The sequence below is a fragment of the Anticarsia gemmatalis genome, chromosome 10, assembly GCF_050436995.1.
Source record: "Anticarsia gemmatalis isolate Benzon Research Colony breed Stoneville strain chromosome 10, ilAntGemm2 primary, whole genome shotgun sequence".
Classification (NCBI taxonomy): Eukaryota; Metazoa; Arthropoda; class Insecta; order Lepidoptera; family Erebidae; genus Anticarsia; species Anticarsia gemmatalis.
The window spans coordinates 267,593-294,108 of record NC_134754.1 but is presented as its reverse complement, the minus strand read 5'-3'; the positions used below and the strand labels follow the sequence as shown (position 1 = coordinate 294,108).

The 26,516-nt window shown below is 37.0% G+C and overlaps 4 protein-coding genes across 4 annotated transcripts in view; 1 reads left to right on the top strand and 3 right to left on the bottom strand.

Moving 5' to 3' along the window:
• The window catches only part of LOC142976193 (organic cation transporter protein-like), a 49,844-nt gene extending 47,244 nt beyond the window's left edge, over positions 1-2,600 (bottom strand). Inside the window, exon 1 of the mRNA XM_076119452.1 lies at positions 2,426-2,600. The gene's annotated coding sequence lies outside the window, so the exon portion shown is untranslated. The remainder of the gene's footprint in view (positions 1-2,425) is intronic.
• Positions 2,601-4,590: 1,990 nt separating this feature from the next.
• Positions 4,591-8,817, bottom strand: LOC142976111 (organic cation transporter protein-like). The gene is made up of 6 exons (XM_076119345.1): positions 8,605-8,817; positions 7,694-7,931; positions 6,513-6,768; positions 5,761-6,399; positions 5,247-5,428; positions 4,591-4,840 (listed from the first exon to the last, which is right to left on the bottom strand). The coding sequence occupies exons 1-6, from the start codon at positions 8,790-8,792 to the stop codon at positions 4,676-4,678; spliced, it is 1,668 nt and encodes a 555-aa protein (XP_075975460.1). The 5' UTR covers positions 8,793-8,817; the 3' UTR covers positions 4,591-4,675.
• Positions 8,818-12,746: 3,929 nt separating this feature from the next.
• LOC142975995 (organic cation transporter protein-like) lies at positions 12,747-16,367 on the top strand. The gene is made up of 6 exons (XM_076119173.1): positions 12,747-12,971; positions 13,316-13,553; positions 13,979-14,234; positions 14,350-14,988; positions 15,353-15,534; positions 16,060-16,367. Exons 1-6 carry the CDS (start codon positions 12,784-12,786, stop codon positions 16,222-16,224), a joined length of 1,668 nt encoding a protein of 555 aa, XP_075975288.1. The 5' UTR covers positions 12,747-12,783; the 3' UTR covers positions 16,225-16,367.
• Positions 16,368-17,584: 1,217 nt separating this feature from the next.
• Positions 17,585-25,674, bottom strand: LOC142976043 (organic cation transporter protein-like). The gene is made up of 6 exons (XM_076119243.1): positions 25,430-25,674; positions 24,577-24,799; positions 23,124-23,379; positions 18,694-19,341; positions 18,203-18,384; positions 17,585-17,828 (listed from the first exon to the last, which is right to left on the bottom strand). The coding sequence occupies exons 1-6, from the start codon at positions 25,609-25,611 to the stop codon at positions 17,628-17,630; spliced, it is 1,692 nt and encodes a 563-aa protein (XP_075975358.1). The 5' UTR covers positions 25,612-25,674; the 3' UTR covers positions 17,585-17,627.
• Between the last annotated feature and the right edge of the window lie 842 nt (positions 25,675-26,516).

Sequence of the window (26,516 nt, the reverse complement as noted above, 5' to 3'; positions counted from 1 at the left end):
ATATTATGACTAGCTGACCCGCGCAACTTCGCTTGCGTCACCTAAGAGAATGGGTCAAAATTTTCCCCGTTTTTGTAACATTTTTCGTTGCTACTCCGCTCCTAATGACCGTAGCGTGATGTTATATAGCCTATAGCCTTCCTCGATAAATGGGCTATCTAACACTGAAAGAATTTTTCAAATCGGACCAGTAGTTCCTGAGATTAGCGCGTTCAAACAAACAAACAAACAAACAAACAAACAAACTCTTCAGCTTTATTATATTAGTATAGATATGAAAGATTGTGACTATGTTTGATTGTACATCACAAAAGTGGCCGAACATAACAGTTAAAATTTACTGCCAAAATAGTTCCTACGAAGCCCTTTAGAGGCGTTGATCAGATTTTAGTAGTCGATAGTGGTAGCAAATTGAGCTACAATTGGATGCAATTATTACTCAGGCAATTTACCGCCAGTTCAGAACAACTAAGTCCTGGCCACTCTTTTTAATCGCAAAATATTTCTCCACAATTTTTCTATGCATTCTTTAAGTATCGAGCGCTGATTTATAGTCTCAATTACCACCTAGTACCCAAGTCAACCTAGAGATAGTTGTGAGTAAAGCCTTCTAGGACTTACCTTAGTATTCAAATTGCGTTTTGTTTTATAATCCAACGTATCTTATGTATAACCTTACCGAGTTATAGAATAAACGCGTGTTAAATTTATTTACAATTTACTCAGCTGCTTTTACGTGATTGATTAAAGAATTAACATTCCAAGGTATCTTGATCAAATACTATTAATTATGAATTATATTATATGCTAATCCCGCAAACTTCGTATCGCCTAACAGCCGAAATTTAATAAATAAATAAGTAAGTCATAAATCATTATTTATCTTTTTCGTCTCCCTAAGAACCATTCCCATACTTCAAGGAATATTATAAAAAAATAATTAGTGAAATCGGTCCAGCCGTTCGCGTGTGATGGCGTGACCAATGGAAATAGGAATTCATTTTTATATATAGATTTTAAAACAATTTCTTTCTTCCCTCAAACCGCAGACTAAAGCATATTTTACTTTTTTTATTTATGAAATAGATACCACCTGTTCATATTGAAACCTGTATGTAAATATTATGATACAAAAAAAACGAGATAGTCTATTAGCATCCTCATCTAGAAATTATGTAGAAAATATTTAAGAAATACGTCTCTGCTATAAATTATGTTAAATAGATAAAATAAATACAAACACGTGAGAGCAATTTTTTTAAATTTTATCTTATGGTTAGTAGTCAACCTAGCGTCAAAGTTGTTCAAGCCGCTAGAAAGCCTTTGACGTGGCTTATTGACTGTTATCTTAGTAGACAACAGCCAGGACCGTCGTTTGACGTGCCCTGCGAAACACGAAGCCGCCCAGTTCAAATACCACCAAGCCATAAGCGGACACCCGTCTATGGAATAACCGCACAACTGGTGATGGGCGCTTTCCTTTAGTGGGAAAGGGTCTTCTCAAGGAAAGAGGAGAGATTGTACCTTATTTCACACAGTGTGAGTTGGGGATTTCGTATTCCTTTAATGGCTGTTTCAGAGCTATCAGGCTATGCGAGGTTTTCATACGATGTTTTACTTCGTTGTTTAATTATTTTTTTACCAATATAGAATTTTAACGATAAATCGAGAATACTTTGGATTGAAAGCATGATTAAAGTTTAACGCATAAAGTGAAAGATATATTTTGTATATTTAATACTACAAACACTAATTTTATGATTTCAACGGTTAAGTTTAAGTATAATTCAATCTTCTTACGTCAATGTGCTTGCGTAAAGTTCTAAGCGAAAAGTGACGCAGGTAAACATTTTATTTTTATTTTGGATGCGTTTCAAATATTATTATTTCGAGAATGACTATTGTATATAATTTTATATTATTTTACTTATAATCTTCTATCATCTAGGGAATAAAACGGTGTAAAATTACTCTCTATTACTCATACTTGGGTACTAAAAGAAAAATCTACGCCCCTTTTTAAGCATGTTGATAATTAGTATAGTAAGATTTAGAAAACGAAATTAAAAAACACGAAGTCTAGACCGACATTAATATCGGTAGTTTTTCATAATAATTTACGATGATTTTACGAGAGTTTCACGTGAAAACTAACATACTGTCGCAAGTAAACCAAGGCGGAAGCGGATGACTCGACGCATTCTATTATGAAAACATAACGCGAATATTTGTCGTCCATACATTACATACATACACATACGTACTAAAGAGAAAATTATATTCACTGAACAATGCTTATATAAAAAAAAATTGTCATAAAATATATATCGACCGTACTCATATAAAAAGAAATTTCATATTATTATATGATAAAACTATAATAATATAAAATTTCAAAAAAAATATTTTAAATTTATTTACTCACCATTAAAAAAAAATAATCACAAATAAAAGAACATCACTGCACAATAACTCGAAAACATATAAAATAGTGTGTTTGTGTTCGTGCGGCTGTGTGTGACCGGTGCGGGTGTGTGTGCGAGCGGCGCGCGCGCCTCGCTGCGCTGTCGGCCGCGGGCTGCCATGCGCCGGCGCATGTCACCGACACCACGTCCACATACGCGACATTATGTCTGTTATTTTCATATGAGTACGTGTTTAACAAAACTAAGAGATTTTCACACTCATTATTATAATTTGGACTGCTACACTGTGATATGAGTGGTTGGGTACTACTACACACATGTCTGTCATCTACTCATAGATGTGTTTATGTAGTGTATCTGTTGATCACAAGGTTTCAGGTTCGATTCTCGGGTCGGGAAGAGTGCTAAGTATTGGTCTTTATAAAATAAAAATAAAAAAATTAACACAATAATATCCCACTGCTGGGCAAGGGTCTCCTCCCGTAATGAGGGAGGTGTTAGGCCTTCAGTTCACCGCTGGCCAAGTGCGGGTTGAGGACTAAAAAAGAAGAAATTTTTAGGCATGCAAGGTTTCTTCACGATTTCACCGTTGGAGCATGTGAAAATTATTTTTAATGCACACATAACCTCGAAAAGTCATTGTTGTGTTGCCTCGGGTTCAAACCTGCGACCACTTGCGTGGGAGATGTCAACTTATGCCACTCGGCTATCACTGTTATGTCTTTATTATTGTATTGAAATATTTTTAATCGTCAGGCGTTGGATAAGTTGTCAAAGCCAGAGCCAATATTACGGTTATAGGTCCACTCCTTATTTTATGGGACTAAGTTTATAAATGGCAAAATATAACGCATATTTCATACTATACCTTTTTTGTCTAGCATGCGTATATTATGAATATCTAAATAATTTTAGAAATGTCCCCAAGAAGTGATATAAATAAAATGAATAATTTTAACTTAATCGACCATAGCTTAGCAAGAGGTCATAGCCTTGAACTTGACATTGTTGACATTTTGAAGAGACTGCGTAAAGGTCACTCATCACTATCACTTGTATATATTCCTTCTATTTAGAAATAGCAACTGATGACTTAATAAAATAAAAATAAACCAATTTCACAAAGGAGCTAATAAGAATACTAAAAGTGCAGTTAAATTTTGCGATTCTTCCTCTAGTGTATCAAAATAAATAAATATTATTGGACAACTCACACGTCATGGTCATTTGATTCCAAACTGAGCATAGCTTGTGCTATGGCAACCAAATAACTGATAAACATACTTAAATAATTCTAAAATATTCAAAATACATAGTTATATAGATAAATTAATCACACAAATATTTACCGGGTGGGATTTGATCCCGCCACACGCTGCAGTGATTGCGGCGAGGTGACTTTAACCACTGCGCCGATCGTGTAAAATGTTGTTCAAATGTCAGAATGCTTGATTGAAACTTGATTGTATCGAAAGTTCGTGATTTTACTATTTATTATTTAATATTAGTATTTAGTTTAGGATACATCTATTAGGAAGTCGTGTGACAGAAAACTAGTTTGGACACAACGAGAAAAAACGTGTCAAGTGTGAGTCGGGCGACCGGGGAGGTTCCGCAGTGCAGTATTTAACATTAGTTACTGCTAGTTACTTTGGCCGCGTGAAAAGATTTCCCAGGGTAAAAAAAATACTATATGATCGATGAAAAAAAAATGGTGAGTGTAGATGGCTCAATGTGCCATAAAGTACCTATATTTTATCTTGTAGTTATTATAAATTAACAATAGGTTCCCGTTTGTATAGATCCCTAAAAACCAAATTGTTGTATTTTTTATTTTTATATATTTTTAGTTATTCTCTCTCACAAAGTAGCGTGGTTTTGAATATGCGTAAGTGATAAACGACATAATGATGTAAATAAATCAGACTATTTTTAAACATTTTGACACATTTTGTCCATCAAAATGTTTTAGTATTATTATAGGAGTGGTGAGTGATGGTATTATAGGAGTGATTAACAAGAATAAGGGTGTAATATATCAAGGTTTTTTAATTATTTAATTTTAACATTACGTGATTCGTATGGGAACCGAACCCACGACCTCCCGACGCAATGGTAGCGGCGTGGCGACCTAAACTACTGAGCCACGGAAAGGCAATCATACTCTTTGCAAGTTCCACATCTTTCAAACTCTTACTACTTAACAAAGGTCATAAAATAAAAAATTAAATACGAATTATAAAAGAATATCATTTTTCAGTCTTGTCAACATTGCGGCCAATATTATTAGCCTCTTCGAAGGTGTCAGGCAGCTTAGTTCCTCTCGTCTCCGGCGTGAGGAAGATCAGCGCTCCCGCCAGCAGCGCCATACTGCCGAACAACACGAATGGCAGCTCCTCAAACCATTGCTCGCCCTGGAATATAAAACAATACGATTTCCTTATATTTCCCTATTTTCGAAAAGAGAGATTCCAAGCCACACTTGACCAGTGTGGTGTACTGATGGCAAAACCCTGACCTGTTACAATTTAGATATGCCAACATCAAGTTACTCACAAACCTTGCGAATTCGAAAACATTTGCGAATGTTGATAATCCTATGTCGTAAAAATGATAATTTTCAGCTTTAGTGTCAAACCCCGTTTTTCCTAAAAATGTACAACCGTTTCTAGAATGTAGACATAAATCTTCACCAAACTTCAAATTGGAAGTCAAGAAGTCAATGCTATAATTTTACAAAAAAAGAACATCACACGGAATTCAAACGTGCCCTTCTGTAATGGTATAGTTAATTATTATACTACCAAGTGCGATACTCACAAAGGCAGGTGTAAGCGGCGCCAGCATGGAGCCCACTCGTCCTATCATGGAGGTGAACGCGAACAGACTCTGTCTCCTCACGGTGGGGTACAGCTCCGCCGTGTATATGTACACCGCCACTACTTCCATCGCTATACTGAACTTGGCCACCAGGTATACCGTCAGGGATATCTCGTAATAACCTGCAAAATTTACAGAAGAGCTAGAACAACTCAAGCATCTTGCGGTTACGGTTTGCCTAACCTGTCAGTCAGACCGTCTCTGCACCATTACTTTACAAGTTATTAGATATTACAGAAAAACAGGAAAAAAAACTGGACCAGGGCACAACAAAATTATTCAGAAATGCTATAGTTAGCCACCAATAGTATTGCTATAACATCAAGTAAGTCATTAATATTTATTACAACACTTAATAGCAAAATGTTTAATAGTAGCACATATCTTTATCTTAAGGCGCTATTAAAACTAGCCTAATATATTATAATCTTAAGTAGTATAAATAAATGCTTACCTTCAGGAATGAAGACATAAGCTATCTGACACGCAGCACACAACCAAAACGACAGAATAAGCACTGGTTTTCTTCCAATCTTCTTCAAAAGATACACCGCGACCCAGTGGCCAGGGATCTCTACTGACGCTACCAACATATAGTTCAGGTATCTGTTTCCTGATAAATTCACTGCATTGATAGTCAGGCCGAAGGAGACGAATGTGCTAGTCATCCACCAGATAGGTGCTACTATACACCGGAGTAATACTCGCTTATGTCTGAACACGGTCATCACCAGCCACTCCTGGCTCGCAGTCTCCGACTCCAAGGCTCTTCTCTTAGCCTCCTCTATCGCGTTCTGTCGTAACGCCTCCAAAGATTTATCTGACAACTGTCTCCCGTTCACCCTTGCTGCTTTCTTCAACAAAGCTTCTGATTCCTCAAAACGTCCTTTACTCATATACCAGCGAGCTGACTCAGATATCAACCAGAAGTATGAAATTGTTAGTAGTTGTGGGATGTACAGTGCTAGTGTAAGGTGTTTCCAGTACGGGAAAGCCCATGCTAATAAAGCCATAAGAATATGCCCGATTGAGAAGAAGGTCATCATGGAAGCGCCGGCTGCCACTCGGTATTTGGGACCCATGAACTCCATCACTATGAATGAGAGTAAAATTATTTTAATGACAATAGACCAGAACACTCTCTTAACGTAAGATACTACCCATATTATAACAACTACAATATCTTAATGATATAAAGATACTTACTTAAGATGTAAGCGCTGGAATAACTACCAGAGCCCACAACGGCTTCCACAAACTTAGACACCACGAAGCCAATGTAAGTGCCAGCCCAGTACCTCAGGACCCCAAGCCAGCCAGAGTTGAAGGCCGTGATGGAGAGCGCCACGCGACGCCCCCATCGGTCTGAGATGTAGCCGGTGACGGGCTGAGCGACTAGTGCGCCTAGCGTACCTATTGTACCGATCATTGTTCGCGCCCATTCGTTGCATGCTAGACCAAACTAAAAAGGAAAAAACACGGTGAAAAATAAAACTGATCCCCGGTTTTCTGAGATACGTTTAGCGGTAGTTTATCTATTCAATTGCGTTTAAACTCATATAAAAAAAATAGTTTTAATAGATAAACTGCCGCTAAATGTGCCTCAGAAACTGGGCATGAGTAAACTTGGCATCCTTAGAATTTACCAAAACACATAATTATATTACATGTTTCTCATGAACTCATAATATTTTTTTTTCAGCAACAAACCGTGTGTCTTATGTTTAGTAACACAGTAGATAGTAAACAATAAATTAAATCACTAACATAAATGGCCATTCATTTAAGATGGGATGTTAAGTGAAATGTAGCATTACTAGAAAGTACAGCACACTTAAAAAACGTGAAATAAAACACATCAACTGAAATGCTTTTTACTGGCAATGAAAGATGACATTCACAAAATTACTTTTAGTATGTAAAGACTGTAACTTAAATCATATACAACAGTATTCGTATTCTCAAAGACATATCCGTCACAAGGTTGCCACTTATTTTTGTCAAATGTAATCTATATCTTGCTTTCTAAAAGTCAGCATGATATGAAAGAAATCATTACTCGAAGATCCTTAAGAGAAGATTAGTGGCAAGATAATGCTTTTTGCAAGCTACCTTCTTCTTGACGTATGGTTAGTGGTCAACCTAGTGTCAAAGTTGTTCAAGCCGCCCGAAGGCCTTTGACGTGGCTTAACGACTGTTATCTTAATTGACAACAACTGGGACCGACCTTTTACATGCCCTCCGAAGCACGGAGACGCCCTGTTCAAATACCACTCTGCGGTCACCCATCTATGGAATGACCGCGCCAAGGTTTGCTTAACTGGCTGCGGGCTACCAAAGATGACTTTCACAAAATACCTTTAAAATACGTAATGATTTCAACTTACATCATATACAACAGTATTGGTATTCTCATAGACATACTCGTCACAAGGTAGCCTCCTGCTTCTGTCGAACAGTGAGCTCGGACAAGTGTCACTGTCGACTACACGTGGCAGAACAGACACATTGCCGAAACGCTGACAGTTATCTAATGACATCTGATTGGAGGCCAGAGGCAGTGCGTTTGGCAGCCAGTAGGGAGACCATTCTGGCTGGTCTCCATCACATTCAGGGATCAAACACCTGAAATAAAGAAGAATATAAGAGATATACATATGAAGCAATTGAGATAGAGTATTATTTTCTAGAGGAAGGGTTAAAGTCTCAACATGATTGTGTTGACAAAGAACAACTTATTGTGATGTAGCAACCTAGACATACAGTTTGAAGACAATAGTTTCATCGATTGGTTTTAAACTCTCGAACCATAATATAATATTATAATGCAATGGTTTTATCTGTTTACCAGAGCGACGTTTCGATCGAATAGCATCGTCATCCCAACTTTCAATTTCAAACGCGTTTAAGACCCGTTGCATTATAATATTAGGTCGGGGAAAAAGGTTTTTCGCATTATAGTATGCATGAACTTGTAATAAAATATTTTCTCTACACAAAACAAGCTCGATATTTGGGTACCTCACGAGCTCACTGAAAGAAACCTAATGAACCGTGTGTACTCATTTGTGATTCTTGAAGCCAAAGAGATTTTATTACGAGTTCATACATACTATAATGCGAAAAGACTTTTTCCCCGACCTAATTTTATGAATTATTTCTTCTTAAATAAATAGGCTATCTGCTCATTAGGAGCAGATTCTATAAAATTTTGCTTACAGAACATGTCCACTATAGTCTTCATGCAATTTTGAGCTATTTCAACCTGATTTAGTAATTAAAGGTCATGGTTACATACCTGGTATTAATTCTCGCACTCGTAAACACATACTCAGTGGACACCCACGAGGAAAATATAGCCACAATAACAGCAAGGACGTAAGTCCTCAACTGAAACTTGCCGAACTGACCTATTTCTTCTACAAGGATCGTGTCTAAGTCTATCTTACGTTTCACATCTCTCTGTTCTTCAGTCTTTACGTCCATCTTGTCACTAGTCTCGTGTGTTAAGTGCTTGTGTGGGGCGGTGTGAATAAAGTGCGGAAATTATTTTCCTTCTCGTTTATTATCAAATTGTAAAGCTGATATGATTATCCTCTTAGTGAGATATTAGTTAATCAGCTTTTAATTTTAACATCTGACTAATATTTATCTCACGGTCAATACGCTCTTGACAACTAATTGTAATTGAAGCTAGTCACCTACATATGAGTCGTTTACTGTGGTGTTTTTGGTACGAGAGATCCTATTATTTTTGAACATTTATTTTTATAATATTACACCAGAATAGTCACACCAGAAATGACATCAAAAATCCATATTTAACATATGTTAGCATGTCTAAACAAAACGTTTCTTTTAAGGTACAAGTGGTGCCGTGACCTTCAAAAGTATTTATGTTTACACTATAATGAGTTTATATGTCGAGCAACAACACACGAACAGTTAGTAACAGGTAATAAAACAATAACTAACAACATTTGTATAATTTAGATCTTTATGTATAAATTGAGTGTTAGTTAGTGTTTTAGAATAATTATATGAATCTCTAGTTAAATGACAATGCTTCGTCAGGATTTCTGTATGTCATTGAACAATAGCGGAAATAATAATATACGGATAAATAATCACGCACTTTCATCGCGGGATTATCATATAGATAAACATTTATTCATAAAAATATATGAAGTTATGAAGGGTTGTAGTTTTGTTTCTTTCACTCCTTAGCGAAATGAAAAAGAGAAAACATATTATAGTAGTTTTTTTTTAACTAAAATAAGTTTATAGTATGTTTGTGAATAAGAAGGGTTAATGTTAAAGACGTATTAAAATCAAAATTATAATATTCATAATTTGTTTGTTTATTTTTCACGCTAGCGAAACCGCAAGAGCTGCGCAAAAACTAATCCAAATACAAAGAAGACCTTCTCCATAAACAAAAACCAGCCTTCATGCACCAAAATTTTTTTATCAAACACTTGGAATTCCTATGTGTCACAGTTTTACTAAGAATCTTCATACTAAAGATGCGAGTCAGGAACTGCTTCCAAACCTTTTGAAGACAAAAGAGGACCAGTTGTTCTCATTGTACACAAGTATGCAGCAACTGTACTTAATGTAAAACAATAACGTGTTTAATGACTCAGCTGACTCAAGAATGCAGTAAGATGCTTCCCAGAAATACATAATTTTCGTGAATTTTTTCACTGATTTATAAATTATAAATTATTGTACCTGTGTGACATAAGAGTATGTGTTTTCCTTTTTGTTATTATTGATTTGTTATTAAAATAACTATTAACTTTTGTTGTTATTTGTAAAATTTCTTTGTTAAACTTTATTCGGTAATATATTTGCTAAGCGATAGAGGAACTTGTGGGTTAGTTAACAACAGCCGCACGGATCGATCTCTGAGGTTAAACCACGCTTGCCGAGGTTGTCCAGTGGATTGGTGACCATCTCATACACATCGAGTTCCTCCGAGTTTCGGAAGGCACGTTAAATTGCGGGTCCCGGCTATCAATTTCGAAGATCTTTGACAGTCGTTAACAGTAGTGAGAAGCTTGAAAGACTGACAACCAGTCTTACCGAAGGGTATCGTGTTATAACCCATGTAACTGGGTTGTGGAGGTCAGAAAGGCAGTCGCTTCATGTAAAACACTGGTACTCAACTGCATCCGGTGAGACTGGAAGCCGACGCCAACATAGTTTGGAACCAATAAGGCCCGTTACATCAATACAAAATAAGAAAAAAAGTTATATTACATCTGTCTGAAACGTCTAAAATCAAAGCTATCCTTTAAATAAAATTTATAATAAATTTATTTATAAAGCTATAAAAAAACTAACTTTGATAAACAAAAGCAGCGATGCATAATCGGTACAAAGAATTGACTTCTCACGCAAATAGTCAACTCTTTCGAGATTTTAATGAATTAGAAATATAAATTAATAAAAATATCTCGAGGAAACTTTGCGAGAGAGAGAGTTGACTTAACAGTTCCTGAAAAAATGCAAAGTCAACCCGCACTCAAACAAAGTGTAGGCCTTTCATTTCAGAAATGACCTTTGTCAAAACGTGCGTATTACATTCATAGTCCATTGAAATGTTACATGAGATTTACATTTATTAGAGGACGCAATTTTATTTTTGGAACATGTAGGGGGGGTCAATAGAAGCTTAACTTGAAGTTTGTGGGGTCGCCACTCTTGTCCCCCGGCCGTCATCTTGGAAAAGGGGGTGGAAACACTTTTTTCGCTATATCTCGGAAACTATGCGTCTTGCAATAAAATTGTAAAAGCATAATTTGTGGCAAATTATTTTGTCTACTAATATGTCTAATAACTTTTTGTTTTAAATTAACAATTAAAGAAGTTATAAGCAAAAGAGTGAATTTCCGAATCCGTTCTATTTCGGAGCGCTGTTACTGAGTTTCTGATTAATGAAATTAAAAAAAAATATAGGACCTAATTTTCCTCGAAAAATACATTACAAGATTGGTCTGAGTTAATTTTTTTTTATTTATTCATATCAGCTTAGCCTTTTTTGCAAACTATGTTGGAGACGGCTTCCAGTCTCACCAGATGCAGCTGAATACTAGTGTTATACATGGAGCCACTGCCTATCTGACCTCCACAACCCATTTACCTGGGATATAAAACGATACCCCTGGTTAAAACTGGTTGTCAGACTTTCAAGCTTCTGAATACTGTTACCGACTGTCAAATATCTTCGAAAATTACAGCCGGGACCCACAATTTAACGTGCCTTCCGAAACAGGGAGGAACTCGATATGTGTAAGATGGTCACCCATCCACAAAACAACTTCGGCAAGCGTGGCTTAACCTCAGAGATCCATCCGCACGGCTGTCGCTAAAAAAAAGTTATAGAGCAATAAAGAAAATGATTATAAAAAAATTGCACTTTTTTGCTTATAACTTCTTTAATTGTTAATTTAGGGCAAAAAGTTATGAAACATATTGGTAGACAAAATAATTTGCTACAAATTATGCTTTTACAATTTTATTGTAAGACGCATAGTTTCCGAGATATAGCGAAAAAAGTGTTTCCACCCCCTTTTCCAAGATGGCGGCCGGGGGACAAGGGAGGCGACCCCACAAACTTCAAGTTAAGCTTCTATTGACCCCCCCTACATGTTCCAAAAATAAAATTGCGTCCTCTAATAAATGCAATATTCGGCCCTCAAATTGTAACATTTCAATGGACTATCAGGAGATAACACAAAAACGTTTATGAATTAAGAATTATTATGTCATATAATATATTTTCAAGAGCGATAATGTTATTTGCTCCAGATTAGATATACAAATATCCTCTAATCTTTTTATATTTAAATTGCTATTTTTTGTTACCTGTTATCGCCAACATCATTTTCACGTAAAAATATACGAATAAATAAATATGTGTGAGTAGGTCAGTTACCTTCAACTAACACTCCACAAATTGAAGAAACAGAAATGCTTTATGTTGTGTTGTAACCCTATACATACATTACAACAGTTACTCATAATAGGAATAAAGTATTGAAACAAAAACAAGATGGTCAGGAACTTTCCTATCAAGGCATTTTCGGCTGCTACCTGCGGAATAGGGCGGTATTTTTTGTCACGCCTTGGGGACTACATTGATCCATTTGTTCTGCATGGACATGGATCTCTTACACCTAGTGGCTTTATACCGTCCTGTCGCCTTACCAACACAGAACCAAATCTAGTGCAGGTGACTAGTTTCAAATTAGTTTGCCACGAAAATATACTAGTCATGAGAAAAAGATTACCGAGATGTAAAAATAAAAAGCCGATTAATTAAAATCCGGGCGAGCACAGTCGTGTGCACAAGATGATAATCATATCAGCTACTGTTTTATAACTTGATAATAAACAACAAGGAAAATAATTTCCGCACCTTATTCACACCGCCCCACGCAAACACTAACCACACGAGACTAGTGACAAGATGGACGTAAAGACTGAAGAACAGAGAGATGTGAAACGTAAGATAGACTTAGACACGATCCTCGTAGAAGAAATAGGTCAGTTCGGCAAGTTTCAGCTGAGGACTTACGTCCTTGCTGTTATTGTGGCTATATTTGTTGCGTGGGGATCCACTGAATATGTTTTTACGACTGCTAGGATTAGTACCAGGTATGTAACAGATATTTTATTCCTCCAATAGGCCTAGATGATCATTTTTACCCAAATATCCTAATTATTTGTTTAAAAATAACAGATGTTGCCTATTACAAGATAACGCAAACCCATCGTGGCTAGGTTATTGCACCTGGTAATTAGTTTATGAACAAAAAAGCTGCTTTTTAAAACATAACATGTTCAAGGACTAAGAAATCAATTCTAAAAATTTAATAAGAAATCAATTTCTGGGACATTCTCCGTCTGTACTTACCTTCTGAGTTCCGGTTTACCTCTTGATAATCTAATTTACCCTGATATTCTAGATCTCTAATCACAATATTGTATTATAATTACAGATGTGTGATCCCCGAGTGTGACGGAGACCAGCCAGAATGGTCTCCCTACTGGCTGCCAAACGCACTGCCTCTGGCCTCCAATCAGATATCATTGGATAACTGTCAGCGTTTCGGCAATGTGTCTGTTCTGCCACGTCTAGTCGACAGTGACACTTGTCCGAGCTCACTGTTTGACAGAAGCAGGAGGCTGCCTTGTGACGAGTATGTCTATGAGAATACCAATACTGTTGTATATGATGTAAGTTGAAATTATTACGTATTTTAAAGATATTTTGTGAAAGTCATCTTCGGTAGCTTGCAAGAAGCATTATCTTGCCATTTCTTCAAGTATCTTCGAGTCATGATTTCTTTTATATTTTGCCATGACTTTTAAAAAGAAATAAAGATATAGATTACATTTATCTTAGAAAAAACAGACGGAATCTTAACGTAAAAGCAATTATTACAAATCATCTTCATCCACACGGATGTAACCTTGCTGGTTACTAACCTGTGAATGATTTGAGGGTCTTTAACTGACTGAAATACCGCCTTAACAACTTATTTGAGGAGTTTTAGTTTAGAGTTCAAATAATTTTACAAAACATATTGAATTCGAGCTCTAACACACATGTTTTGTCTTAGAACGGCTCTTGAAATGGTATTTTTTGCCTTTTTTTGCAGTTTGAGCTAGCTTGCATGGAATGGGCGCGAACACTCATCGGCACGATTAGGACGTTAGGCGCAGTCGTTGCTCTTCCCGTCACTGGCTACATCTCAGACCGATGGGGTCGTCGCGTGGCGCTTTCCATCACGGCCTTCAATTCCGGCTGGCTTGGTGTTCTAAGATACTGGGCTGGTACTTACATTGGGTTCACGGTATCCGAGTTTATCGAAGCTGTTGTAGGCTCCGGATGCTACACCAGCGCTTATATCTTGAGTAAGTATTACACTTGTACTAAAAAACCTTCGCTAGATTTTGTTGCCATCTGATTTTTTTGCAACAAAAGTGTTCTGGATTGTAGTTTCTAAGTTTGATTTTATGTTACTTACAGTGATGGAGTTCATGGGTCCTAAATACCGAGTGGCAGCCGGCGCCTCCATGATGACTTTCTTCTCAGTTGGACAAATTCTTATGGCTCTTATAGCATGGGCATTACCATACTGGAAGCACCTTACTCTAGCACTGTACATTCCACAGCTTTTCACAATTTCATACTTCTGGTTGATATCTGAGTCAGCTCGCTGGTATATGAGTAAAGGACGCTTTGAGGAATCAGAAGCTTTGCTGAAAAAAGCAGCAAGAGTAAACGGCAGACAGTTGTCTGATAAATCTTTGGAGGCGTTACGACAGAACGCGATAGAGGAGGCTAAGAGAAGAGCCTTGGAGTCTGAGACTGCGAGCCAGGAGTGGCTGGTGATGACTGTGTTCAGACATAAGCGAGTATTACTGCGGTGTATAGTAGCACCGATCTGGTGGATCACCAGTACCTTCATCTCGTACGGTCTGACAGTGAATGCAGTGAATCTTTCAGGCAACATGTATATCAACTATATGTTGGTAGCGTCAGCAGAGATCCCTGGCCAATGGGTTGCCGTGTATCTTTTGAGGAAGATTGGAAGGAAACCAGTGCTTATTCTGTCGTTCTGGTCGTGTGCTGCGTGTCAGATAGCTTATGTCTTTATTCCTGAAGGTACGATTTAATTTAAACATTTTATTATAATTTGAACAGTGGGTTTCAAAAGCGCCTTGTGCTTAAATTGAGCTGTGCTGAAATACAATAAGACATCTTGCTATAAACTTACCATGTTCATATTCCATTCCAATCATGTAACGATTTGATTAAAATTATTGCTTTTCTTGCTCTACTGGATCAGTTTTGTATGTCTCCAAAAAAATTACGACACACATTTCTAATATAATTTTAATATAATATCTAATGCCATTTAGGGGTCTGGTATGTGGCCGTGATGTTGACTTTCTGCCTGACAGGCTAGACTAGTATTGGTCAAGAACTAACTCAGTTGTCCTATAAAACTCTTTTGATAACTTTGCAGGTTATCACGAGATATCGCTGACAGTATACCTGGTAGCCAAGTTCAGTATAGCGATGGAAGTAGTGGCGGTGTACATATACACGGCGGAGCTGTACCCCACCGTGAGGAGACAGAGTCTGTTCGCGTTCACCTCCATGATAGGACGAGTGGGCTCCATGCTGGCGCCGCTTACACCTGCCTTTGTAAGTATCGCACTTGGTAGTATAATGATTAACAATACAATTACAAAAAGGCACATGTGCAAGTACAACAATGTGACATGTGCCGTTTTTGAGTTTTGAACTTACACTTTCAATAAATTACATCGTCAACCTAACTTTAGTTTGCAGAATGATTTTGTCAAAATGGGTCGCAGATATGTACTTACATTATTATAATCTTTGGAAAAATTTAATAAAATTTGGCAATAGGAATCGTAATCTAACACAGAAACTGATATAATAGCTATCGACTTTCGTACTGGGTATTAATAACAATTGGATTGTAATGATAATTCTTACGACATAGGATTATCAATAATTCCTAAGCATTTACGATGAGCTGTTTGTTTTAGAGTAGGTATGAACAGCGCAACTTTATTTAAGCAAATCTAAATATTGTATCAGGTCAGGGTTTTGCCATCAGTACACCACATTAATCAAGTGTGGGTTGGAGACTCTCTTTTTAAAAAAAGAGAAATATAAGGAAAGCGTATTGTTGCATTCCAGGGTGAGCAGTGGTTTGAGGAGCTGCCATTCGTACTGTTCGGCAGCATGGCGCTGCTGGCCGGAGCGCTGATCTTCCTCACGCCGGAGACGCGAGGAACTAAGCTGCCTGACACCTTCGAAGAGGCTAATAATATTGGCCGCAACGTTGACAAGACTGAAAAATGATACTTAGTTAATTGATAGTGTTTAATAATTTATTTGTTATTGAATTGGTTGTTATGAGAGGTTCGGCTAGTTGTGGATTAACGAAAGATTATGTTCTACGTCTTGACACACAAATGATAGAGATGAATTCAGTGTGAGAGTAGTAAGCGTTACAAGATTGCTCAATTGGTCAGGAAAGTGTATTGTGGTGAGATGAAACACGTAATTTTAAGGTTAAATTATAAAAACGATAGAGAACTACATCTTTATTCGTACTAATTAACCTTCCTTCATAGTAAGACCCTTCTTGCCAATATCCGTGAGCCTCATCTATACTAATATTATAAAGCTGACGAGTTTGTTTGTTTGTTTGTTTGAACGCGCTAATCTCAGAAACTGCTGGTCCGATTTGAAAAATTCTCTCAGTGATAGTTAGCCCATTTATCGAAAAAGGCTATAGCCTACTTATCATCACCCTCCGACCAATAGGAGCAGACTACCAGAATTTTTTTTACAAAAACTGGGAAAATTTTGACCCATTCTCTCTTATGACTCAAGCGAAGTTGCGCGGGTCAGCTAGTTTTTTAATATACTAGCACCTACATTTGTGCCTCTATAGTACTTCCGTTTGCTAAAAATTATCTATTAGAAATTGGCATTAATGGTATGAAGATTAATCTTCTGATAACATTATCATTCCATATGCCTAATTTTACATGTATATTTTATTACAAATGCAAGTGTATATTAGATCTAGCTGATTTAAATAGATACAAGATATTTCTGCGTTTAATAGTATCAGCTTTTAGTAATCGAAAAAGCTATAGATAACTAGATTTTATCAAAAGCACTTAATGATGACTATTAAAAGTTCAACAACAAACAGAGCGCTGTATGCAAGGTTAGCAACTGGCAGAGATTTTCACAATTCTATATTTGGTAAATTACGAGTAGTTTCCCGCAAGCTTGTACAGCTGACGGTAGCCTGTAGCTCGATTCTCTACTACTATCGACTACCGACAACCGACCTGTCATCGAGAAATTTTGTATGAAAATGATCAGCGCCTCTGACGGGCGTCGCGTCGTAGGAAATATTTTGGCAATACATTCTTAATGTCAAAACTTCGATACTCGACAGTACCGACTGTACAGAATCGCGCTACTGTTGGATACAACTACTTTTTTATGGAATATACAGAAATATTAATATAATTAAGTCAGTAGTTTACGCACATATCAAGGCTTTTCATAAAGTTGTAATTTATTTTATGATGATACTATGTGAACTAAAAGAATACATAATACACAATATTATGCTACTACCTTCAAGAAGCCGCAATGAAAACAATATTTTTTGATCACAGATCCTCGTTTTATTGCTATGATGTACAATTTGAAACCACACATTAATATAGTCTCAATATTCAAATCTCATTTTGATTATTATTTATCTCTTCACTGTTCATTTGATTCTTGGTCTTCTTGCGGCCAAGGTCGTTGGCTTCTTGGAGAGTATCAGATAACTTGGTGCCAAGTGTCTCTGGAGTAAGAAAGATCAGTAGCCCTGACAGAAGCGCCATACTGCCGAATAATACGAAGGGCAACTCTTCAAACCATTGCGCACCCTGAAATATTAAATGTTGATATTTTAGTCAAGTTTGAAGTAGGCTTAACGATAAAAAAAACTTTTGATCAGGCTATTTGTTATGGTTCGTCACAAAAATAGCGAAGGCACGTAAAATGCGGATATTTTTGTGCTTATTGATACGCATGGTTTTTTACTATATTATGATGAACGATTTATTATAGGACTTCTGCAGTTAAGGACGGGATCAGGCGACCAGAACCAATTTTTTATTTGTCGTTGTGGACTTAATTTAGATTAATAAACACGTTACGTCGATTACGGTACGTAAATTCATCATCTAATCTCTGGCTTAAAAGAACATAGTGCCAATAAAATTAAACACCAATAGCAAATTAATAAAGAGCTACTTACAAACGCAGGTGTAATAGGAGCCAGTATAGTCCCAACCCTGCCCATCATGGAAGAGAACGCGAACAGCCTGTGCCTGTACCTGGTGGGGTACAACTCCACCGTGTACACGTACACCGTCACTATCACCATGGCGATACAGAACTTGGCCACCAGGTATACTACTAGCGATACTGTGTACATTCCTGCAAAATAAAATTGTGTTAATAACGTAATATAGAACAGTGATAAATAATCGATGGTGAAAAATATTTAAAATATTGAAAGACGTTTCAAGCTAAAGATCAAAAACATTTCGAAGTTACTTTGTGTGTGAACAAAAATGGTGAAAGAAAACATCACGATGACAATTTATATGTCTGAGGTCTTTTAATCGGCTATTATAAGTGTTTTTCTAGGCACCGTCCTACACTTAGCCAACGAATATGGTCACAAGGTCTAGATCCTAGCAGTGGGACAGAAAAAAAAATACAAAATTCTATCATGCATAGTACCTTTTGGCATGAAAACATAAGCCATTTGACAAGCAGCGCATATCCAAAATCCAGCAACCAGTACCGGCTTCCTTCCGATCTTGCCCATCAGGAACACGGCCAGCCAGTAGCCAGGGATCTCCATGAACGCCACAGCTATGTAGTTCACGTATCTATTACCGGACATGTTCACAGCATTTATAGACAGACCGTAGAAAGTAAAAGTTGTAGTGATCCACCAGATCGGAGAGACGATACAGCGGAGAAGCACTCGTTTGTGACGGAACACCAACAAAATAAGACAAGGCTCATCAGCAGCCTTTATTTCTGTTTCAGTACTTTTTACATTCTCATCTTTATACAATTTCGCATCACGCAGTTGTTCCATAGTTTTCTCTGATAATTCTTTTCCATTGACTTTGGCTATCTTCTTGAGTAATTCTTCAGTTTCCTTGTAACGTCCTTTACTCACATACCACCTTACAGATTCTGATATGATGAAGTAGTATGTCAGCGTTATTATCTGTGGAGCGTATATGGTCAGTGTGAGTTGCCTCCAGTCAGGCACGCACCATGCGAGGAAGCCCATTGTTATTTCTCCAAGTGCGAAGAACGTGTTCATTGAGGCTCCCGCTGCTACCCGGTATTTGGGTCCGACTGATTCCATCACTGTAAATAAATATAACACAGCTGTATGCAATAGTTAAAAGTGTTTCGCTGTTTGCTTTTGTCATAATGTATAAGGGAAAATAATTATAAGGTAGGTACGCCTTGTAAGGCCCATTTTTTGTAAAATTGGTATAAATATATTTTTTTTAATAAAATAGAGAAACCAACTTAATCACAATATTACTCATTTATTTGTGAATAAATTCAACATACGAATCAACATATTTATTTGGAATTTCTTATAAAAACAATTGTTTTTAAAAACCTCTAAAGTGGGCCTTTTTAGGAACATGGGTACCTAGCAAGGCCCAATAACAATTACGTTATTTCTAAATATTTTAAATACAAAGATTATCTAAAAACATAACGCTTAACCTAACATAAGATATTCCTAGGTAAACAGTCTGTTACAATAGTTTTTTGGTCATAAATTAGACGGTGGGCCTACTAAGGCGTAGCAAAACTAAATACTTCTACAAAATAAAAATCTCAAAAAATAAACAACTAAAAACACTTTTGTGGTGCTATTCTAACAATCACTTTTGGAGAGATCAACATTTACTTAACCTATTCGTAAAAAAAAATACCGTCACATTTTCGGTGGGCCTTCTTAGGAGTATAGAAAAAAACAAAAATCATTTAAATAGAAACTTCTACCTTATTAATTATGCTTTTAGTTACAATCTGGGCATAAAAACTCTTCTACGTCATTCTTAGTTAGCCCAACACATTCTTCGTGGTACCATAAAGAACAAATAATGCATTGCCGCATATCGGCGACCCGTTCAGCTTTACAAGCTTGGCAATACCATCCCTCTGTCTGGTTTTCTTTTGACCTAGTACCTCTTTTGTTTACAAATGCTCTTTTTTCTTTAACCCTCTTTTTATCTGCGTCTTTACCTCCATTATCATTTTTGTTTCTCTGGTTATTTCTTCGGCTTTTAGTATATTTTGCCTTCGGTTTTGTTGTTTTTAATTTCTTTTCTTGAACAGCATTAAACAGATCTTTGGTTACTTTTTGACCAATATAATTAATCGCTTTTCGCCTTGGTTTACTTTTAACTGTTACAAAGTTAGGTGTCGGAATGAATTCGTGAAACGGAGACCTCTTTTGTCTTTTCTGATTAATGCTTCGTTTTGAATTTGATAATGACATATTGTCAGAATCATCGGAATGACGGTCGTCTTTTTGGATGTCCCGTGTCTCTATTCGATCTGGCTCTGTTTGAGGTGGCCCCACTCCCCTTTCTTCTGATTCTGATTCTGATGACGTATAAATCTTATGGTAATAAGCAGACTTTTGAATGGGTTTTTGCAATCTGTTTACATCAATAATAGTTTCATCGTGTGAATCTGATGAACATGAATGAATCACTGGTCTTCGCTGTAAATAGTGTCCAGAAGTGCTTGGAATCGGAGAATGATATTGTAGTTCCCAATCGCAAATATTAATGTCTGATTGTTCTATATTATCTTCAGCATCAGATTCACAGGAAGAACTGTAGTCAACCAATTTCTTAACTGCATTAGTTGACGTTTGATTTTTTGACTGTAGATTAAATGGAGGTGGAGATGAACATTCAGAGCTGTTGTGTTGTAAGTCAACGAAAGCAAGAGAATCAGAAGCAGGTTCATGCAAAGCAGGCCGTTCTGAGAGGATAGAAGGTGCAAATGCCTCTATGGGAATTGCATTCGGATTATAAGGATGGAGTCCAGTTGCTCTAAACCCGTTCTTTATATTTTCTGGGGTTATGCACTTAGGCCATACCCTGGAGAAAATTTTATTAAATCTTGCCTTCGTGAGTTTGCGTTCTGGATGACGATAGGCGTACGATAATACTTCCTCATCCCAGTGGTGTTCGTAGGATTTATTCACAGACTTATCCAACGGTTGCAACTCATGAGTAGTGTTGGATGGTAAACAATATAGTACGATATTGTTTTCGTCTGCAGCATCTACAATTCTTGCATCTAAATGCGAAGCAGCTCCATCGAAAATAAGCAAACATTTCCCAGGAGACTTGTAGTTGCCGAGATGATGGATGAAGTCTACAAACAATTCAGTAGTCATACTACCTTTTGGTGCCATCTTGACTATAGTGCCATCAGGCAAATTGTCGTTAAATTCTGGGCGTAGTCTTTTTCCTTTAAATAAAATCATAGGAGGAACTGAATTACCAGAAGCATTCACACACATTGCAATTGTGACGTTTTCAGCATGTTCCTGTGCTATGAAATGTACTCTCTTGCTTCCCTTTTGTGCAAGAACTTGTTGCCGGTGGTGCAACGTTAAGCGACATCCTTTCTCGTCGATATTGTATAATCTTTCTGGATGTTGGGGAATGTCTAACTCGTCATACAGTTTTTTTACTGCTTGAAAATGCTGTTGCACAATGTGCTTGTTCAATTTTTGAGCCCTTGCAGGGTTCATAAACTGAGCTTTGCGAATAGAAATTTCGGAGTTTCTCTTCAAAAAATTGTTCAGCCATTTTCTGCCAGCAATGCATTTTTTGTCATTGAAGGTATTTGTTATATCATAGGCTTTACAAAATAAGTAGGCTTGTTTCCTAACAATCTTGCGAGTCAAAGGCACGCCTACTTGAGCCAGTCGGGTTATTCGTTTTGCTAAACTTTTTTCTTGATCTTTAGTTAGTACAGTTTTTCGTCCAATGCTCTTTTCCTCGATGCCAGATTTTAAATGGTTTCGTAAAGTTCTTCTTGGGATATTGAAGGTTCCTGCTGCCTTTCGTTGTGACATCTGTTTGCTTTTGACTGATTCAATAGCTGATTTAAGCTGTTCTTCAGTCCATTTACCACGTATTTTCTTATCTGTTGATTCCATCTTGTAAAACCTGAAAAAATAGTTAAATATTTAATTTAAAAATACGGCAAAAGAGTTTCAGTTTAACAAAATGTATAACGATTTTAACATAAGTCTACTAAAATTTAACAAATTTATGATCTGAACTAAGTTAAGTTAGGTAAATAGGTACTCGTAACTTCTTATTAATCTTATCTTTAATATCGTTAACAAAAATTGCCATAAATAACCAAAATATCTTTAAGATTCCAAAACAACTATAATTTTCCATAGACCTATAAAGGCCCGGGCCTTATTAGAAGCCCATGCAGTGGGCCTTAATAGGGACTTCATCCGATATATGTAACAATTTCTTTTAATTGAAAACTATCAAAGAATTCAAACAACACTTACCTTGCCAGTCGTGCCCACAAGTTTAGGTAACGTTGTATGTAAGCAGAATTACGAAAACGGCATGTTTTTCTTATGAAATATTAAAAAGTTTGTGAGCGTGAGGTTATAAACCGTACGCTATTTGCAACTCCACTGACAAATTGTCAAACACTGAGAATATGGCGCCAATTCCCTTTTGATATGAAGTTGCAGTTTTGTCTATGGTACTAACCGAATATTGGCGCGCAATTTGAACTCATTCGAACTTGCAACTTTCAAAATATTGAATGTGGGCCTTTTTAGGCGCAGGGCCTTTTTGGGCGCACCTACCTTATATCTTTTTCCACCACGCACATGAATTAAAGTCAAGTCAATGATAAAGTTTATTATAGTTTTGTAAATCATTTGTTAGTACAATGCAACATCAATATATCACGCATTTTCCCAAAATATCAACGTTTATTTAACATGACCGTTCGAAGACTCTGTGTTAATTGAGCTTCGCAGTGCGCACATAAAATGCATATTTCATAGGTAATTTCAAACAGCTTGAAAATATTTTTAAACTAGAAAGATGTAAAATACTTACTTAAAATATAACAACATGAGAAAATCCCAGATCCGAAGACCGCTTCAATGAATTCCGACAAAACAAAGCCGATGTAGGTTTGAGCCCAGTATCTGGTGAAGCCGAGCCAGGCCGTGTTGAAGCAGTTGAACACGAGAGCGACGCGCCGTCCCCACCGGTCTGATATGTAGCCGGTGATCGGCAGAGCTACCAGAGTACCAGCAGTGCGAAGCACGCCGATCAATGAACGCCTCCACTCATCGCAGGCCAGGCCAAACTAAAAGGAGATAATAATATAATTAATATTGGCTAGGTAAATATAGATTCTGCTGTCATTAGATGCGAACTTTACTCAAGATTGGCGTAAGATAGACTTGCCTTCTCTTACGCCCGGTTTCTGAGTATACTTAGCGGTAGTTTATCTATTGAATAGCGTATAAACTCATATAAAAAAAGATATTGAATAGATAAACTATCGCTAAATGTACCTCAGAAACCGCGGGTTTACCGTACAAACATAATATGGGAGTTGCAGAAGATTCATAAATTATTAGAGCGGCCATACGGTTAACCTTAACAAATTATACGCAGACACTTTATCGAGAATCGTTCTATCTATTGGTCAAACCGCACAGAAAGCCGTTTAGTACATTTTGAGTTTTCCACAGATAGATAGACAGACTCCGCGGTACAGACTCCGCGGTTAAGGGACTCTATTTTATAAGTATGTAGCGATTGTCTGATAACCCTTCAGGATGGTTTGAGCATGCAGGACAATTCTGGCTTAAGTCAGTACTGACTTTAGTCTACACTAAATTTTATACAGTATAAGAAAAAAAGGAAAGGTCGTCTTATGTCAGTCTAGATTAAGTTTTGCGCTCAGCCTCCATGAAACCGTGGATTTAAATCCCAAGATAAACTAAAAATGCATTTGACATTTTATCTAAACCGCAATTGAATGCACTTGATACTATCGAGTAGTTGTTAATATTTAAAATGACATAGATATTAAGTATATAAAAAACCGCCTTTTAAAATCTTCAATTTTCAAATTCAATTCGAAATGAGGAATTGAAAAACAGGCATGAGTACGTGTATTATAAAGAACTATAATAGAAGAATACCTTCTTGGAGAAGGTAAAAAAAAAATTGCGACAACCTCAACCCGGGCTTTGATCAGTGTCTCATTAGTCGACTGTGGTAGAGAATCACTATTCTGCTAACCAATATCGATCAGGGGCCGATCAAATACACGTTAGAAAAAACGCAACGGTCAATTGCGTATTGACTGATTGATTAATTGATAAAATACTCTTAAAAGGTTTAACCAAAATACTCAGACTATTTTTTTTCGTAATAAATGTTGAAATTGTTATTGCTACAGGCTGAAACATTTTATCAGGCACTCTTTTGGCACCAAAATACAAAAAGCAAGCAAAGTTGCGCTGGTCAGCTAGTAGACAGATAAACTTACATCATAGACCACAGTATTGGTGTTTTCATAGACATATTCCTCGCATGGCAGGAGGGTGGTCGTGTCAAAGAGACCGCTAGGGCACGTGTCACTACTGTCTAGAACTGTGGAAGTATTAGCGAAGCGGTAGCAATTGTTGGTCGGAGCAGTGGGCGGAATTGCGTTATATATCCAGTCTGGAGACCATTCTGGTTGATCATTGTCACATTCTGGGATCAAACACCTGCAATCAATAAGGTAATCTATTACGTGTCATTCGTGATTACTCTTCTTCTCATCGTTTGGTACAACGATGAGAAGAAGAGTTCAAAGTTCAAACGATGAGAAGTCAACGTTGTTCATGCCGCCCGAAGGCCTTTGACGTATCTTAACGACTGTTATCATAATTGACAAGAACCGAGACATTTCACGTGCTCTTGAAAGCACGAAGTTGCCCAGTTCACATACCACTTTGCGGTCACCCATCTATGGAATGACCGCGGCAGGGGTTGTTTAACCTACAGATTGTTTATCGATCGGTGAGCGTAACTTACTTGTGTGTGTAGTTTACGAACACAAAGATAGACATATATAAGTAAAACGTTTAAAATTATGTTTGGGGATGAAGACTACAATAGTAGGTTTACCTTTTGACATGTCATCGCCTGTAGAAAAAACTGACGATCCTCTAGGCTTGAATATTCATTTTTTTATAAATTAATGATCAACCCCTACGTCTTCCCGTTGTGCTAAGTTATATGATCATACTTCTTAGATGATGATGATGATGATGAGTTCGGTATCGATCGCTATAAAATCAAACACTTTTTGATGTGTTTTCGTTCTTCATAATAACACAATAACAAACACTTACCTAGTCTTCATCCGTGTCGTAGTGAACACATACTCAACACTGGCCCACGTATGAAACAACACGGCCACTAGAACCAGTAAATACATCCGCACCTGAAACTTCCCGAACTGTCCAGCTTCATTCACTAGTATCGCATCTATGTCAATCTTTGGACGAACAATTTCTTTGACATCGGCTCCCATATTCCTCTAGTATTCTTTTTCTTCAATTGATGAAATACGTTTGTCTTAACTGATATTGTTAATGAAATCTACTGTACTGACATGACGGTTAATTTCTTCTCTTGCTGTTTGTACAGTCCAACTGGGATATGAGAGTAATGGAAAAATAAGTATACAAGTATGTGCACAATACACACTTGGACACTATTGATAAATTGCACAGCTGTCTAGTTTCAATGCAATTGGACACTTGGACACGATAAACAAACGCCTACACAGTTGACGGAGGTACGTAAAAAGTCGGTTCCGGTTGTTGTCAATTAAGATAACAGTCGTTAAGCCATGTCAAAGGCCTTCGGGCGGCTTAAACAACTTTGACACTAGGTTGACCACCAACCATACGATGAGAGAGCGAGAGTTGCCTGGTCTCAATGAAATCTGTCGTATCCAAATATTTACTAAGTGTATTTGAGCTTATTCCTTTTATATCGTCAACTGTTATTTCAAACAGGACCGCCACAAGAAGACTGTTCGCCTCTCTTAAATAGACGTTTTGTCCATCGATAGCAACTAGTTAATTCTGATAAATCCACATTTGTCTGTCAGCTATCAGATAGGTTTGATGTGGTGATAGTGTTTATCTCATCTTGTTATTTTAATGCATCAATCACTGGGCACTCTAGCCCAACTGCTGGCACGTGTACGTAATAATATGTATTTAGAAAGAGTACTTGATAAAGTAATTACTCTATGATTTACTCGTAATTTTTCCTGTATCCTATAGATTCAACATGCTACGCAAAAGTTTCAAAGTTATGATTACTTGTTGATATTCGGGTATATCCATGAGACCCCTGTGATGTGTGATTTTTAGTACATCAGTAAATTTAATTCCTAAACCGTATTTAATAAAGATGAGCATAAAT

Excerpts from the sequence above, each read along its gene's own strand:
- LOC142976111 (XM_076119345.1), bottom strand. The coding sequence starts at position 8,792 with ATGGACGTAAAGACTGAAGAACAGAGAGATGTGAAACGTAAGATAGAC. Across the intron at positions 6,400-6,512 it reads TTCCAGCGCTTACATCTTAA|TGATGGAGTTCATGGGTCCC; the intron begins GTAAGTATCTTT and ends TCTCATTCATAG. Across the intron at positions 5,429-5,760 it reads TTATGTCTTCATTCCTGAAG|GTTATTACGAGATATCCCTG; the intron begins GTAAGCATTTAT and ends TAAATTTTGCAG.
- LOC142975995 (XM_076119173.1), top strand. The coding sequence starts at position 12,784 with ATGGACGTAAAGACTGAAGAACAGAGAGATGTGAAACGTAAGATAGAC. Across the intron at positions 13,554-13,978 it reads CCAATACTGTTGTATATGAT|TTTGAGCTAGCTTGCATGGA; the intron begins GTAAGTTGAAAT and ends CTTTTTTTGCAG. Across the intron at positions 14,989-15,352 it reads TTATGTCTTTATTCCTGAAG|GTTATCACGAGATATCGCTG; the intron begins GTACGATTTAAT and ends ATAACTTTGCAG.
- LOC142976043 (XM_076119243.1), bottom strand. The coding sequence starts at position 25,611 with ATGGGAGCCGATGTCAAAGAAATTGTTCGTCCAAAGATTGACATAGAT. Across the intron at positions 23,380-24,576 it reads CCAATACTGTGGTCTATGAT|TTTGGCCTGGCCTGCGATGA; the intron begins GTAAGTTTATCT and ends ATCTCCTTTTAG. Across the intron at positions 19,342-23,123 it reads CTCATGTTGTTATATTTTAA|TGATGGAATCAGTCGGACCC; the intron begins GTAAGTATTTTA and ends ATTTATTTACAG.